The sequence below is a fragment of the Spinacia oleracea genome, chromosome 4 (genome assembly GCF_020520425.1).
Source record: "Spinacia oleracea cultivar Varoflay chromosome 4, BTI_SOV_V1, whole genome shotgun sequence".
Lineage (NCBI taxonomy): Eukaryota > Viridiplantae > Streptophyta > Magnoliopsida > Caryophyllales > Amaranthaceae > Spinacia > Spinacia oleracea.
In genome coordinates this window covers 16462250-16479317 of record NC_079490.1, presented here as the reverse complement: position 1 = coordinate 16479317, position 17068 = coordinate 16462250, and the positions used below count along the sequence as shown (strand labels likewise).

Below are 17068 nucleotides of genomic sequence, written 5' to 3'. Positions count from 1 at the left end.
CTCAATTAAGGCTATCACATTAGGTTTGTTCGTTCGAACAATTTCTTTCAGAGCAGCTACAAAATTTTTGCTTCCTTCCCCTTGAACATTCCACACCATACAGGAAATAGGTAAAGTATCCGGAGCCAAATTAGGAATTCTGTCTTCCATTAATTCTGGTATGAGAGGGAGTGATTGTACATAAGCTTGACTTATTAAACGCATTAAACGTTTGACTTCATTGGGGAGTAACAAAGTTACCACTAATTCCGGTGTTGCTGGATTGGGCTCCAACCACGAGTCCATCCTCACCTCCAAAACATGTGTCAGGGGGTTCGCCGTTACTATGTATAGGTCGTCTGTCCACTGACCTACACATAGTGTCTTCTCCGTTGGCAACATTAGTTTGATTATGTTGGGGAGTGGAGGTAGCATGAGTGTTGGCAATTGTCTGGCTTGGTGTGGTGGTCTCGACATGAGTAATTGGCTTGGAGTTATTGGCTTCTATGGTGGTTTTGAATATTAACAATGAATTTTCTTTTCCAGGCGCTTGTGCTCTCGTCACTTTGTGTGCTGAATCTTGTGGCTGATTTTGGAATTTATCAATTAGTCCACTTTGTGCTGCTTGGAGAGGAGTCTTTTTCTTTTCTTGGTAAATCTTGGTAAGAGTTTTGGTAGGAGCAGATTTGTTTTGATTCGCTTGTTGTTTCCCTAATGTGAAGGCAATATTCTTTCCATCCATAGTGGGATTTGATTGTGAATTAACTCCTAAATCCACGGTGGGGATTTTCATGTTCCCTTCAGTTACGGGATGGTTAGTATTCTCTTCCATATCAAACTCTTGTAGATTATTTTCTGTATCTCCTAGTACAGCAAATCTTGTACCTGTTCCTATAATTGCGCCTGGATTTGCTCCTTCCGTGACGTTGGTTTCCTTGTTTTGCTGTTGACTGATCTTCTCCGTTGACTTGTCCGATTTTCCCTCATCCTTACCGCCGTTTTGATTTGACTTCTCCGGTCTGGGATTCTGTTTCCTCACTGGTTTTTTCACCATCATCCAGCATCCAAAGTCAGTCAGCTCCTCTGGTTTCTTGCTTGTGACAGAGTCCACAATTCTAGTGTTTTCTATTTGCAGATTAATCTTTTCAATGCCTTCAATGGGTGCATTCTGTAGTGTAGGGCATTGTTCTTCATTGTGACCCATTACTCCACATTTGTAGCATATCATCCTGATGCCCTCATACTGGACTCTCCATATTCTCCCCTTAAGCCAAAATTTTGATAAGAGGGGCTTAGTAAGATCAATCTCCACACTTAGCCTTGTGAACTGGCCTCTCTCAGCTTGGGCGGTTGTTTTATCCACACGCAGCACCTTGCCTATCTTTGAACCGATTTTTTTTAGAAAATTCATGTCAAAGTACTCCACTGATAGGTTAGGAATTCTCACCCAGGCTGTGAGTACTTTAATAGGGGCTTCGTCAGGAACAAAATTTGGAACCCATTTCCGAATGGTGAGGTAGCAGTCGTCAATCAACCATGGACCTTGTGTTAAAACATAGTTGTAGTCTTCTTCATTAGTGAATCTGGCTATGAAATAGCGACACCCTATGTCAGTTAAAGCTAGTTCACCTCGCACATTCCATTTCTTCTTGAACCGTCGCATAAGTCCCATGTACCCCAATCTTCCATCAAACATCTTTATGATTAGGGAATTTTTCCAAGGTTTTCTCATTCTTCTCTTCTCCTCCTTGGTCAGCAGAATGGCAGGGCACCTCTCATCCTGCACAAATTCCTCTGGTATTTCATCATCATCTGATACCTCGTCATCTTCCTCTTCATCAACTTGTGTTTGAGTCAGTATCCTGGTTGGTTGATGCCCCTTCAGCATATCTCTGAATGAGATTTGAGGCGTCATGTTGCTAGGCTTTGTGTTAGTATTGTACCCATCTTTTTGACTTTGTTGTGAGGGATGAGTTTCCCCATTTTCCACTTCTGCCATCTGAACATTTCCTGGTTCATTGCGCTCAAATATATAATTTGTGATTTTCCTCTTTGGTTTCTTGTTGGATCGGATGATCATGTCTTGTTCTTGAGGTGATTTTTGGTTAGTCAAGGGGGACGCTTCAAGGTTTTCCATGTAAATCGCTTTTGCGCGCCGGTTCTCCTTTAGTAAAAATGAACCAGTCAATGGTAAAACGTTATTCTATCATGCAATTATGCAACAAGTAGACCGCATATAACCATTACTCCGTTCGTCTCAAAATATATTACCTGTTTTTCATTTTAGATGTCCCAAAATGTTGTGTCTATTTTCCATTTTTGGTGTCCTAAAATATGGTCAGATATTTAATGTTTGTACCTACTCCGTAGAAAATAGTGTGGCTCTATCATTAATGTTTTTATCATGAAAATATGGTCCCACAATATTATTAATTTTTGTCTTTTTGTTTTAAAAAAATTTAAAAAACTTGTGTACTTTTTCTAATAAAGTACAATAATATTACGGAGTAATAATTTATCAATGTTATTTTCCAAGTTTCTTAATTCCCGTGAAAAATGTCAAATGGACACTATATTATGGGACGGAGGAAGTAACTCATACAGTATGTACAAAGTAAAACAATACGTAGCATGCAGGGGCAGATGAAGTACGGAGTACTCTGTAATAGAAAACACGGAAATCAACATAATTTAGAACTCAAATGGAGCAATAGCATTACATCTGGAAAAATAGAGCATATGTGTTTCATGTGTCAAAAATCAAAATATATCGAGTCTTATACAATCGACTTCAAGTACCTCTCTTCCCTGCCTCCTGTCCTTCCAAATATTTAAGGCCAAGTTAAGTACCCTACTTACTGTAACACACAGAAACTCCGCTTCTTTACAGCAGCTTCATCATGCTCAACGTTCCTCTGCACCAGCTTTTGGGTTTGCGGTCTCTGAAGCATTAGCACTCACAAGATGGATTGAGGAGAGCATCCTTGTGGCTTCTTCTGTAAATAGTTGATCAGGAGGCCAACTTGAGGTCTGGACGTTGAACATAGTGGACGAAGATGATGGCATAGAGTAATCTTGATATGGAAGGTGGACATCATTAGGTAAACCAGTATATGCACCTTCTAGAAAGGAATTGTCGAAATCCATGGATTGGTCAGGCAGCTGATTGCTATGCTCCCCTGCATGAAACTGTGACATTTGAAGTATTTGTTGATCTGTAAGGACAAATACATTTATATAAGATAATATCAATACAGAGAATTCGATGATTTCCATAAATGCAAAAAGATAATCAAAGATCGACAGTGTTTAGTGGAAAGTTTTAGGAATAGGAATACATTATGACACTAAAAATGACATTGTAATAAAGATTCTTACCATTTACACATAGTGGCTGCAGATTCGAGCATGGAACGGTAATTGGGTTGATGGCACTACCACTAGGGATGTTAATTTGGGCCGAATTATTCAAATTCATGCAAGCATCAACATCTCCTGAAAAGCAGGAAGTAGCATGTTGAATGATTTCCTTCCACTTCTTTGGTGAGACTTCGACAATCTGCAATTGACACAGATCAAAGCACATAAGCACTGAAGATCATTTACACCAAGATATAGAAAATGAGTAAATCTTACACTGCGGAGTAAGGATTCATTGCTGTGATACTGTGTGATGAAATCCTTCACTTTATAAATCTCATTTTCTTCCAACTTTTTGCAGATCTTTCCATCTTTTGCTATCCAGCACAAACGCCAAACTTCATCGTCTAGAGATGGAATGTCGTGCTTCTGATAGGCTGCAGAACATATAATCATCAACCATTGACAAATCTTTGACAGCATATATTCTTAAAAGGAAAATACTGTTTTACGTTATGTAGATATAAAGGGTGAAAATTGTGATCTTATGACACTTGGAAAAGCACCAAACCAAAAACCATGTTGAAAGCAACAATTAAGTTATACATCCACCATTGACAAGATTTTGAGCAGTCCAAATTATGCATTCTTTCGCTCACTAGTCTGAACTGATACAGAGATTGCTACTTGCTCGTGTCATACAAATGAATAACTAGCTGTATAAAAATATAACTTGCAAAACAGTGAACATCTATCTCCCATTACGAGATCAGAGTAAAACCAGATCATCATGGCTGAGTAGAGTGAATACTAATCTTATTTAGTACTGATCACAGTTTGACATAGTATAGGCACCACAACTCATAGATTGAATGTTATAGATGACGAGCATCACATATAGTAGCAAAGGCTTTACGGAAATGCAATACAAAAAGAGGAAATGGAAGTACTTACTCTCCCCACGACGATCTTTCACTTGAAAAGGTCTACTCACTGCTTCCTTCACTTGGTCTTCTTCTGCTACTACTTTAGCCCCCAACCTAAACCTCTTGGTTCTTCCCCAACTGGAATTATCCGTGAAGCAAACGTTATCAACAAACCCTATCCCATTTTGCAAAGCAATCACACATTGCCCAACCAACAATGATCCTTTATTATTTCTCTTCAATACCATATGTGTACAGAAGTCTTTCTTTGTCCATTCCTCTAGTTGCTCGGCCTTGAAATGACCATGAAGAACCACAATTTCGACCTTTATCGATGACAAGGGGCCATCTTTAATTGGATGCCCAGAAACTGCATCAAGTAACAGTATTTTAACCGGGGAAGGCCCCTCAGCTTTTACCTTGTTCCCAGTAAAAAGTGTACGAGGTAACTCGCCATCAAACTGCAGCTTAAATTGTCTGGATTCAGATGGATTAATCCGACTTGGGAATGACCTATGACATAATGAACTGAGTTTAGTTCTATATGATACACCAAAACTATAATATAAATAGCTTAAGGAATTAAGGCCATAGGCATATCTGTATGTAAACCCATCTTATTCTCAGAAGAAATTAAAAACAGCAAGTAGTCAAACATAGTTTAACTCAAACTGAGTAAGAATGTGGTTTACTTGTTTGAAAATTTCTCAAAATATGTAATCAACCATGCTCATTCAATTAAATAGGTCAATTTAGATTGATTAACAAGCATTTTTCCCCGTTTCATTAAATGGGTCAGGTTAGTGTCAAGAGATTATCATCGAAACTACAAGAATCTCCTTTCTCTTCTCCGTCCAAATCTCTCCTACCACTATTGAAGCAAACTGCGAAATAATTCATTGACCTAAAATTTCCAAATTTAAAAGGGTAATCTTATTTGGAGCCTAATTGTGAAATTAAAAGCAATGCATTCTTCAATTAATCAAACTTGCCGACCAATACGATTGATCGAAAGCATAAAAATGACGTAAAAGTGTGTCTATTCAAACATGTTTTAAGGATAAATTGACTCAAGTTATTATAATCAAGGATCCATAAACCATGATTCAACACTAACAGATAAAATACAAACATGAAGCTCTTATTATTTGCTAATTACACTAAATTCCAGAAACAACAACGATAAATAAACTGACCTGGAATTGGAAATGGAATTGGAAAGGGGAGAGCGTTGAACAGCATCGTCTACTCCTTCCCGGACCTGCTCATAGCAAATTCAACACTTAAACTTGAGGGGTTGACACTTGACAGTTTTACACCACATTGTCCAAGATGAGTCCACAAGTGATATGTCCCAACCGAGCCCGCATAAGGCCCGACAAGACACAACGGCGGGCCAAGGGCCGCACCGCACATGAACGATGACACGATTTACCATATTTAAATTTTGGTATGAGGGCGGATGCTCTGTCAACTTATTTTAACCAATTAAAAAATAATCTAAAAATTATTTTGAAAACAAGTACGATCACCACCCGGTCAAGTACATGGAGTAAAATGTACTGAAGGTCCCTAAACTTTTTCAAAAGGAGCAGTTAGGTCCCTCAAGTTTCAAAAGGAGCATTTAGGTCCCTCAAAATGGATGGAAAATGCTGCTTTTTGTTTTCCGTCACTAACGGCCGTTAAAATGAATATAATAATATAAAAAATTATTAAAATAAAAGGAGAATTAATATACACGTAGATTAATGATTGAAAATAGATGATTTTGATGAAAAGAACCCTTTTCCAATTACTTAGCCTTTTCAACTTACTTTTTCAATGTGTACACGTGGAAACCTTCCAACTTCCCTCGTATTTTCTGGTTCCTTCCTAATAATGTTTTGGCGGTAATTTTTTTTACTGTTCCCAATCCTATTTCCCCCCTTTTCACTTCCTATTTATATGGTCCCCCCCCCCCCCCCCATTTTCACTCTCAGTTGTCTTTTTGCCATTTACTCACTCAAACACTTAAGAGAATTTGAAGTTGTTGCTCTGAGTTTTCTGCATCAATGGGTTCTTGCGTATCCAACAAGAGGACTGCTGATAAGTGGGAATGTCGCACCCCCAAGAGAACAAGAATTTCCAGATGGGACGAAGGTATTTTCATTCAATTTGTCGGTTTTTTCAATAAATGTTTGCAGTTGAACCATGATAAATTATGGCTTTTTTGTTAAGTAACTTTTTCCCAAAATTGGTGCATGCATTATCTTGATTGTGGTGTTTTATATGTTAATTTAAACAATCGTGGGCTGATTTCGCATAATTTATCAATTGAAGGTTGAATTAGGGTTTCGTCCGTTTTTACTTTCCAATATTTAATTCGAATTGATGCTTGCATGTTCTTGAAAATGGTGTTTAATATGTTAAATTATACAATTGTTGCCTAATTTGGAATTACTTTAAACTAGATTTTGTAGTAATTAGGGTTTCACTTACTGTTTTTGATTCACTTAAATAAAAAACAAAGTTTAATTAATTCGAATTGATGCTTGCATGTTCTTGAAAATGGTGTTTAATATGTTAAATTATACAATTGTTGCCTAATTTGGAATTAATTTAAACTAGATTTTGTAGTAATTAGGGTTTCACTTACTGTTTTTGATTCACTTAAATAAAAAACAGAGTTTGATTAATTCGAATTGATGCTTGCATGTTCTTGAAAATGGTGTTTATTTAAACTATTGTTTAATTTGGAAGTATTTTAATCTAGATTCCGTATAATAATTATGGTTTACTTACTGTTTTATTGACTTTGGCCGTTACTTTGACTTTAGGAGACCTTGCTTTAAGGGAGGCACACCCCCTTTGTCATCATCAAGACATCCTCATCACCCAGATCTTCACCAAGCTGGACTGGGAGGGGCAGGCTGCTGTGCAGATGGTGTGCAAGCAGTGGCGTAGGTGGGACAAGTTGCGGTACCGCCTCCCATACCACTACCCTCAAGGATGCTACCGCGCGTGGCTGCGGGAGTGGGTGATCATGGACATCATTGACAATGAAGGCCGTGACTTCCACGCCTGGATGGACAAGGACATGACCGTCTACTTTGACGGCTTCCCCCTCCTTTTCAAGGAGGAGGAGTAGCTGGTGGTGGAGGCCATGCAGGGGTGGTGGTGGCGCTGGTGGTGGCCCCTCTTTTGTCAAGCTTATGATGATCCAGCTTGTTTATAGCTTTTTTTATTTTTAATTTTCAAGGACAATTACATTACTACTGTCATTGCAATTAGGTTTTTGTGAATGTGACAAATGTTGGTTTTTGGTATTTGTCACTGCTATGACAGTAGTTTATATCTAACCGTAGGCTTCTCCCTCAATAGTGGATTGAGGTTTGAAATGTTAGGGTTGAAGCCTACCCTTTTGTAAATGAATTCCGATCATGATGGATGGAGAATGAATGAATGCAATTTAACCTTTTGTTATCTCTTGTGTTGTTATTCAAGATTTGGTTTGGTTTGATTTCTTAAAGTTTTGTTTTTTTAATTGATATTGTTTAACTTTGATCAGATGATGTTGATGATTTGACTTTGAACCCTTGCATATATGTGCATCATGGTGGTGAATGGGTTGTGCAAGGTGATATGGTTTATAGTGGGGGGAGGGTGGATGTCTTTGATTACATCCATGAGAATGCAGATGGCAAATATGTTAGGGAATTAGTCGATAGTTTAGGTTATAATGATATAGAGAAAGTACATTTCTGGGACCCTAGGGAAGAATTCAAGAATGGGGTTAGGTTTTTAGGTTTTGATAGTAGTACTTGTGACCCTTTCTTAGCTTTACTCTTTGAATACAAAAGCATTCATATATACATTGAACATAAAATCAAACCCACCTACAACTTTAACCTAAACAGGAGTGGAGGAGGGGGAGGAGGGAGAGGTATCTTCCTTGAGTTGTTGAATACTGACGTGGTTGACTTAAATTCTGATTATGTGGAACCACCTTTTACAGTACTCCCACCCAAACAAACTGAACCTCAACCTGAACCTCAACCTGAACCTCAAATTCAACCTCAAAATGTGCCTCAACCTGAAATTGATTATGATTCAGAGGGTACAGATGAGGATGATGATGAGTTAGCCACTGCTAGGTCTAAGATATCTGATGATATGAGAAGGGAAAAGACTTATTTTGAGGAGTTAGTAATGCTGAAAAAACTAGCAGAAAGTAAAGTAGAAGGTGGTCTGAATTTGGGGGATGACTTTGATGGATACAGTGACTTAGACAGCCCTAGTGAGTCAGAAGATGAGGATGATGTTGGTTACTTAGTTGCACCACAACACCATAAGAGGGGGAGAGGGAAACAGAAGCAAAACAACACTGAAACTGAAGAGAGGGAAGCCACTTTTTATGTTGGGCAACAGTTTGAGAATCCAAAGACATTTAGGAAAGCAATCATAGATTATTCAATTGATAAAGGAAGAAACATTCCATTTTCTAAAAATGATTCCACTAGGGTTTGTGCAGAGTGTGAGCACAAAGATAAAGGTTGTAAATGGAGAATTTGGGCTTCATGGGAGAGAAGAAGAAGGTCATTTACAGTGAAAACATTTGTCAGTGAGCACACTTGTGGTAGGACACCTATCATTAAGAAGATGACTTCACATTGGATTGCAGAACACTACCAGAATCTGTTTAAGGTTAACCCTTACATGAGAGTGCAAGATATTCAGGAAACCATTTGGTTAGAAAAGGGTATAAGGGTGAGCAAAGACAAGGCTGCCAGGGCTAGGAGAAGGGGTCAAGCACTCATTGTTGGTGAATACAAAGAGCAGTATGCATTACTCCCAAGGTATGCAGCTGAGATACTAAGAAGCAATCCAGGGAACACAGTGAAGTTGAAGTTGGATGCAAATGTGTTTGACAGACTGTATTTGCGTTTTGAGGCACTTAGGAAAGGGTTCTTGGCAGGATGCAGACCTTTCATATCACTTGATGGATGTTTCTTAAAGGGACCATTTGGGGGTCAATTGTTAGTAGCAGTAGGGAGGGATGGAAACAATCAAATGTTCCCTTTGGCTTGGGCTGTTTGTGAGGTTGAGAGCACTGACACATGGAGTTGGTTTCTAGAACTTCTAGCTACTGATTTAGGCACTAGTGAAGGAGCAGGGTACACTTTCATGTCTGACCAACAAAAGGGTTTACTTGCTGCTGTGTCAAATGTGTTTCCACAAGCTGAAAGTAGGGTGTGTGCAAGGCATGTGTACTGTAACTTTAGGGGAGTGTTTGGAGGTGGTTTAGAGTACAGAAAACAATTTTGGACTATTGCAAAAAGCAACACAGTAAATCACTTCAATGAAAACATTGAAGTAATGAGGGGTATTTCACATGAAGCTGCTGAAGACCTACTGAAAAGGAACTACAAGAAATGGTGTAGGGCATTCTACACTCCATTATCTTGTTGTGACAGTGTAGACAACAACATGAGTGAGGTGTTTAATGCATACATCTTGAGTGCAAGGCACAAGCCTATTATTACCATGTTGGAAGATATCAGAGAAGGTTTGATGGAAAGACTGCATAAGAAAAGAGATTTCATTGGGAAAAAGGAGATAATGTTGTGTCCTAGGATCCAAATTCATTTAGAGAAACACAAATTTTGGGCTAGGGGTTGGAATGCATACTGGGATGGTGGGTTTTTCTATGGAGTAAGAGAAGGTGCAACACAGGTTAAGTATGTGGTGGATCTGAACCAACATACTTGCAGTTGCAATGCATGGCAGGTGAGTGGGATTCCATGCAAACATGCAATTGTTGCTATATGGAATAAAGTAGACCACCCAGAACAATATGTCAATGCATATTTCTGCAAACAGACCTACATGAAGGCATATGAATTTTTGTTAGAGCCTTTAAATGGTCCTCAAGAGTGGCCTACTTCTGATAGCATTGTTGTGGCTCCAAAGGTGAAAAAGGTCAATGGAAGACCTAAAACAAAGAGGAGATATGGTGTTGGAGAGGTAACTGCATCTGGTAAGCTGAAGAGAACATGTTGTTCTATGAAATGCAGCTTATGTGGTGTGATAGGCCACAACAAAAGGGGTAGCAAGAATGCCCCTAAGCAACAACAACACAGCAACAATCATGCTACTGCAGAGCAGACCACACCACAGCAACAACACCCAAGAACCAGTTCAGCTATACCAATGCACAATAGGGGTGTGGGTATTTATACCTACCCAAATGGGTATCAAAGAATAGCTACTGTAAGTCATTCAATAGACTCAAATTCTTTCTTACATGTTACTTTACTGTACTGAAGCCAACTTGTTCCTAATTTGTTTTAATTAATGCAGCCTATATCACAACATTTCCCCACACCACAGAGGCAAAGACCTCCTGCAGCTTTCTATTCTGATCATGGGGGTGAGCAAACCATCTACTCCTTCCCTGCACATGACTTCCCATTGTCACAGACTCAACCAAGTCAAGGACACACAATATCAAGCCAAGCATTGCAGGATCTTGCAATGGCTAGAAGATTAGAAAAAAGACCATGAGGTTAGATTTTATTGAATTTAAAGTCTTCATTACATTTCATTAGTGCAGATCATTACATTTTACCTACCCACTTAACCCACTTAACTTAAAACAAACCAGATAAAAAAAATAGAACCACTAGGATTACAACCCACACTTCACATTTCACACTAATAGGTCTTCTCATCTTGCTCATCACATAGTCTGCCTCCCTCTTCCTTGCATAATTGTTAGCTTCACTAAGTTTTGTCCTAAAACTATCAACTTCAGCAGCAAGGCTTTGTTTATCTTGCATTAACCATAGTATGACAATTGTTTGCCAAGTTGTTGGTTCTTGTTCATGAATCCATCTAAAAAAGATGCAATCCCTTCTGTTTGTTTCAACATCATAATCTGGACAAGCAATGAACCTCCTTCCAGGATTTTCTTTTGTCCATGCCTTTTGAATGGATACTGTGAATCCACAGTAGCACCTCTTAGGGTGTTCATTATCACCATTGTTGAACAAAGAGATAGCCATGTTCATCATTCTGCAAATAAATTACGTTTTAATAATTATTTCCTAAATATGTTTAATTATTGTTAAAATAAGCTAACTTAAGATTTTTAAAAAAATGGCAGAAAAATACTTTTTTGTTGAGAAGAGTCGGCTATGGCGGAGCAACAGAGAAAAAACACAGAGCAGAAGATGGAGAAGAAAGAATTTTGTTTTTTAAGTGTTTTATTGTTGTTTTGTTGTGCATGGAATGTTAAATACTCTGTTTTTTGAGAGCCTCAACGGCTATATTTTTGTAAAAAGCTAACTGAAATGAATTTCCCTTTATTTAATTATTGGTAAATGGTAAATGTAACTGTTTTTTTGTCGTTTAGTGCCTTTTATTTAGTTTCCTTTTAATTTAATTGAATTTTAACGGCCGTTAGTGACGGAAAACAAAAGGCAGCGTTTTCCATCCATTTTGAGGGACCTAAATGCTCCTTTTGAAACTTGAGGTACCTAACTGCTCCTTTTGGCAAAGTTTAGGGACCTCCAGACCTATTTACTCCAAGTACATGTTGCCTTGGGATAGTATATGGCCCTAGTTTTCCTTGGCTTGTTTCAGGCACGGCCTGTAACTCTACAAGAACACAAGGACTATATGCTTAACATACGAGCTAACGAGCATGTTAGCATGTACTGCTTAACATGTGCTCAACACTAGACAAGTCGAATTTAACCCATCATAGATCCAGTTATTTAACATATTCCATTTTGCCAAAGATTATTAAAAGTCACTCTATCTACAAATAAATCTATACGAATATAATATTGGTTGGTACACCTTCGAAATTCAAACATCAGCCACATAACGACAATTAAAACAGTGAAAGAAAGAGTTGTACCATCTTCCGAATTATGTTCTCCAATTGGGCAGAATATTTTTGCGGCCATGACTTGTCTTTGAACAAATACCTGGAATACAAGTTTCAAGGTCAGTCAAATAAAACTACAACTAACATAACTACATAAGTAATAAAACTCTATTAACTTAGAGTACGTATCATGTATGTAATACTTTGTATGTTAAATTACTTCTTCCATTATGTTGTTGAATTTTTAATATAACGTTTCTAGCTTGCATCAAAAAAAAAAAACATTATTTCTTCCGTCCATCTTTATTCAGTTAGTTGTCATCTTGTCACATTAATATTTAACCATATCAAAGTATACATATTGGTCGAGGGAGTACAAGCTAGACCGACAACTGACTTACTTGGTGAACATAAGGCAGTGATTTGAATGTTTAGTATGGTGATATTGTCCGTTGTTATTGTTGCCGTCCTCACTAACACCACTCAAACCCCTCTTAGGTGCCATACGATCGATCAATGCGTTTGTAAAAACAAATAGAATAGAATGTGCAAAGAATAATTTTGTGTATGATGAGAGAGAATGAAAATTATTGAATCAAAAGATTTATAGAGCTAGGAGACAAAAAAGATATAGGGTGAGAAGCAAGGTCTTGGAAGCTTTCATGAAATGACGAGGATGACCTCTAGAATGCACAAAAGTCCACCTTATATAGCACCATCAGTTAGTAGAAGTTAAAACTGTACTTGTTAAAAACATAACGCTATATTTGGTAAACTTATCATGAACACAGAAGATTCATTTAAGTAACAACAAAAAGTGTGATTCTTTTCACGTTCGTTGGTTGATATCCTCTTTATCCCGACAAAAGGACGAGACGTGTGAGTGCTAATGAACCCCCTAACATCTCTTTCGTGTTTTCTTGGGATTGCATTTGATTGAACCCTCTAAAATTTCCTATATTACAAAGAAACAAAAAAATAATTAAGAATCACAAATAAAAAAAAGCACATAAATTTAACGTGGTTCACATGCAGAAGGAAAGAGAAGTTTTAGATACTGAAGATTATATAATTATATAATACAACTAGGTTATGTGACTTATGTCCTATAGAATTTATATAGCAGTCTCTAGATAAATGTAGAAAAAGATTAGAAAATGGGCCAAAACAAATAACCTCAGCCCAAAAAAATAGATGCCACTTATTCTGGTCAGCGAGATCTCTGCGTTGAGTTGTTTAAAGGTAAATTTCACGATTCAAGACATATTCTAACAGTTTAAGTTAATGAACCCCTGACTTTGGTTTTAATGTTTGTGTCTACATAGTGTGTGATAAATTGATAATGCATAGTGCAGGTTATATGTTGTATGTTGAAATGTTACCTACATGTAAGTTATCCTACATTAAAGAAAAAAGAGAGAAAATACCAATTTATAAGCCCTGTGGAATTAGTCTCATTATTATCGATTCATCCTAAACTGAGGGAGATAGAAAACAGAGAAATGACCAATGAGGTAAGAAGCAACCTCTTGGAAGCTTTCATGAAATAGGTAAGATGAACTTAAAATGTACTAAGTCCAACTTATTTACACCAACCAGTTTAGTAGAAGTTAAAACCAAGAAGAACGATGGCCGTGTCTGTTTTGGTCTATTAACCGTGCGTTGATTACTCCCTCTGTCCCCAAATTATAGTCCTGTTTTCTAAATCGGGCGTCTCATAGTTATAGTCATATTTCCTTATTTGAACACAAAAAATTTCCCATGTTACCCTCATTTGGAACCACAAAACAAAATGAAAATGTACTTTATTCCTTTTAACATGTACTCCGTACTATTTTTTCTTCCTCATGTACTTTATTCTTTTTACATGTACTACTCCGTATAGTCTACTTTTTCATCATAAATGTACTCCCTACGTTCCTAAATAAGTGTCACTTTTGGGTCTCGGCACGGTGCTTAAGAAAATTGTAAAGTGTGTAAGAATTAATGATTCAGAATGTTTTTTTGGGAAAAGGATAAAGTAGATAATTGTTTAATTGAATAAAGTACAAATAAAAGTGTATGTGGGGATTAAAAAGTGGAAAAGTGTAGAATGTGTAAGTAAAAGTAATTATGATTTATAGAAAAGTGAGAAAAGTGATGGAAAAGTGTGAAAAGTGTATGGAAAAGTGGGAAAAGTACATGTTAAAAAATAGAAAAATGACACTTATAAGGGAACGCCAAAAATGAAAAAGTGACGCTTATTTACGAACGGAGGGAGTACCATATTTCAATTTCCCACACACTTGATTCCACTTTTTTTAAAATCTGTATTTTTAGTCAAATAAGACTATAAGTTTGGAACAGAGGCAGTAGTACTTAAATTTGCTGATCTACTTATCATAAAGATTCGTACCAATTCATACAAACAAAAGCCCAATCCATACCAACATCCTTTTTCCCGACAAAGATATTAGGTCTCTACTTTTTTTTTTTGGTTAACTACGGTACCCAAGCATTACTTAAATATTGTCATAAAGTTCATTACAATCCAAAAGTAACTGCTGCAAAGAGTAACTAGGGGGGTGGGGAAACGTCCTAGTTACATTCAAGTCTAAGCTATCCTTTCTACAATGCTTGGCTAATCCATCCGCTACTTTGTTTTGCGATCTCGGCACATGGTAATAGCTAACGCCTGTAAAATCCTCCTGCAGCTCCCTGCATGCATCAAAAGTAGTAGACAAACAGTGAGTTGTTGTTGTTCTCTGTAAGCACGTTGACGGCTCTTAGGCAATCCGAAAGGATGTGGATGTTATCCTAACGTTCATTTCGTGTTATCTATAGAGCCTCTTGAATGATTAGTAGTTCCGCATGGAGAGGGGATACTGCATAAATTAACTTTGTGAAACCCAACAACCAATTCCCAGTGGAATCTCTTACAACACCTGCAATGCTAGAGGGAGTATCATGTTTGACAAAAGAAGCATCAACATTTACATGGACTATATTTCTTAAGTCATCCGATTGAGAGTAGATAGCCGGAGAAGGGGCAACACTTTGGTGCTGGTCCTTCAGAAATTCCAAGGCTAAGGTAGTAGCTCTATTGAGAACTATGTTTGGTGGATCATGGGCCTTCCCTTCGAAAACAAATTTGTTTCTCTGCTTCCAGATTTCAAAACAAAGGAATGGAAAAAACATATTCCATTTAATCCCTAGATATGTGCGAGGGTTCGAGAAGTTAGTTTTGAGCCACTTCTTCTCGTCACCCAACTAGAACTCAGGTGGGGGGTTGGTGCAAGTCCGAACATTACAAGAAAAGAGGCAGTCACGAAGCACATGGATGGAATCTTCATTATTTTGAAGGTAGTTTGCACAGGTTGGATTTGGGAGGATTTGTCTGATGTGAAGGAGTTTCCTATGAGGTAGGCGGTCACGCGAAGCTAGCCACATGAAGAAGCTATATTTGGGAGGTATTTTCGCCTGCCATAACGAGTTGACATCTGTTTTGGAATGGGAAGAGATTGTTGCTTTGTATGCTTGGGCAAGGGAGAACTTGTAGCATAAAGAAAGGGGGAAGTAGGCTTATCCGGCCTGATTGGATTTGGATTAGGGATCAGACTATTGATACGATCTAGAATGGAGGGGGGAAGCACAAAGGAGAGATTTTGAAAGTCCCACTGATTATGAGTAATGTACTCAGATAACATCCTATCCCCCTCCCCTCGATTTAGCGGTCTATGGATGAGCGATCTAAGTGAGTCAAGACCTACCCAATTTTCAGTCCATACGTGGATGTTTTCCCCGTTTCCCACCTCCCATACACTATTGGAAGCTAGGAGATCCCAGTCTTTTCCTACACTCTTCCAAATAGGGGAACCATTTGAAAATTTGGTGACATGGTTTGCATGCACATACTTAGCATGTATGCAACGATAAGCTAGATTTTCCTCCCCCTGACTCAGTTTCCATCCTAACTTAGCCATTGCACTAGCATTTAACTTTTCATGGGATCTGATGCCTAGCCCTCCTTGATCCTTTGGTTTGAACATGTCTTCCTTGGCCACTAGGTGAAGTTTCCTTTTATTTTCCGAATGCCCCCACAGGAAGTCATTAATAATTTTGTCTAGGTCATTCAAGGTTGCTTTAGGGAGGTAGTTAGCTTGCATATAGTAGTGCGGGATGGTGTTGAGGGTTGACCTAATAAGGCAAAGTCTCCCTGCTCTAGAGAGACATGTCGTCTTCCAATTTGCAAGTTTTTTCCTCTTTTCCACCACAAATTGAATAGAATTCCTAGTGGGCTTTTTATGGGAGAGCGGAAGACCTAAATATAACCCTAGAGAAGAACTCTCCTTCACATTGATCAACTCTTGGAACCATGTTTTATGTTGGTTAGGGGTATTGTGTGAAAAAATCAGCCTACTCTTTTCCTCATTAACTTTCTGACCCAAAACACTACAAAAACTATCAAGCACTTCTCTTAGGGTTGAGGTCGTACTATCATCTGCTCTACCAAATAATAATAAGTCATCCGCGAAAAGCAAGTGAGAAACAGTGATTCTCTTTCTTCCCATTTCAAAGGGTTTCCAACTCTTCTCCTCACAAGCTTGGAAAATCATTTGGGATAGGTAGTCTAGACAAATTTTAAAGATATAAGGGGACATTGGGTCCCCTTGTCTCAAACCTCTCAAATGATTGAAATTATTAATTTTACCCCCATTAATCAGGATCGAAGATGAAGCATTTGATACACAGTTCATAATCAAGGAGGTTGTAGCCTCGTCAATGTTAAGGTTAATTAGACAACTACGGATGAAACTCCACTCAAGACGATCATAAGCTTTCTCCAAATGTACTTTTAGAACAAACCAGTCCCATTTCCCTTTTTCTTATTCATGCTATGGAGAACCTCTGTGGCCACAACTAGATTGACATCCGCTCCCCTCCCTTTGAT

The 17068-nt window shown here is 38.0% G+C and overlaps 2 protein-coding genes and 1 long non-coding RNA gene across 3 annotated transcripts; 1 reads left to right on the top strand and 2 right to left on the bottom strand.

Moving 5' to 3' along the window:
• Positions 1-2634: 2634 nt before the first annotated feature.
• On the bottom strand, positions 2635-12740 carry LOC110799514 (calmodulin-binding protein 60 B). The gene is made up of 7 exons (XM_022004781.2): positions 12540-12740; positions 12169-12238; positions 5462-5526; positions 4294-4778; positions 3616-3776; positions 3358-3538; positions 2635-3194 (listed from the first exon to the last, which is right to left on the bottom strand). The coding sequence occupies exons 1-7, from the start codon at positions 12641-12643 to the stop codon at positions 2884-2886; spliced, it is 1377 nt and encodes a 458-aa protein (XP_021860473.2). The 5' UTR covers positions 12644-12740; the 3' UTR covers positions 2635-2883.
• Positions 10376-10809, top strand: LOC130459909 (uncharacterized). The gene is made up of 2 exons (XR_008919633.1): positions 10376-10514; positions 10605-10809. It is a non-coding gene; the product is annotated as an uncharacterized lncRNA (long non-coding RNA).
• Positions 12741-14955: 2215 nt separating the features above from the next.
• On the bottom strand, positions 14956-16733 carry LOC130471358 (uncharacterized). Its single transcript, XM_056841420.1, has 2 exons — positions 15888-16733; positions 14956-15276 (listed from the first exon to the last, which is right to left on the bottom strand). The coding sequence occupies exons 1-2, from the start codon at positions 16731-16733 to the stop codon at positions 14956-14958; spliced, it is 1167 nt and encodes a 388-aa protein (XP_056697398.1).
• Positions 16734-17068: the final 335 nt, after the last annotated feature.

Excerpts from the sequence above, each read along its gene's own strand:
- LOC110799514 (XM_022004781.2), bottom strand. The coding sequence starts at position 12,643 with ATGGCACCTAAGAGGGGTTTGAGTGGTGTTAGTGAGGACGGCAACAAT. Across the intron at positions 5,527-12,168 it reads AGAACATAATTCGGAAGATG|GTCCGGGAAGGAGTAGACGA; the intron begins GTACAACTCTTT and ends TGCTATGAGCAG. Across the intron at positions 3,777-4,293 it reads GAAAGATCGTCGTGGGGAGA|CCTATCAGAAGCACGACATT; the intron begins GTAAGTACTTCC and ends TATGTTCTGCAG.
- LOC130471358 (XM_056841420.1), bottom strand. The coding sequence starts at position 16,733 with ATGATTTTCCAAGCTTGTGAGGAGAAGAGTTGGAAACCCTTTGAAATG. Across the intron at positions 15,277-15,887 it reads ACGTATGGACTGAAAATTGG|AGAAACAAATTTGTTTTCGA; the intron begins GTAGGTCTTGAC and ends ATCTGGAAGCAG.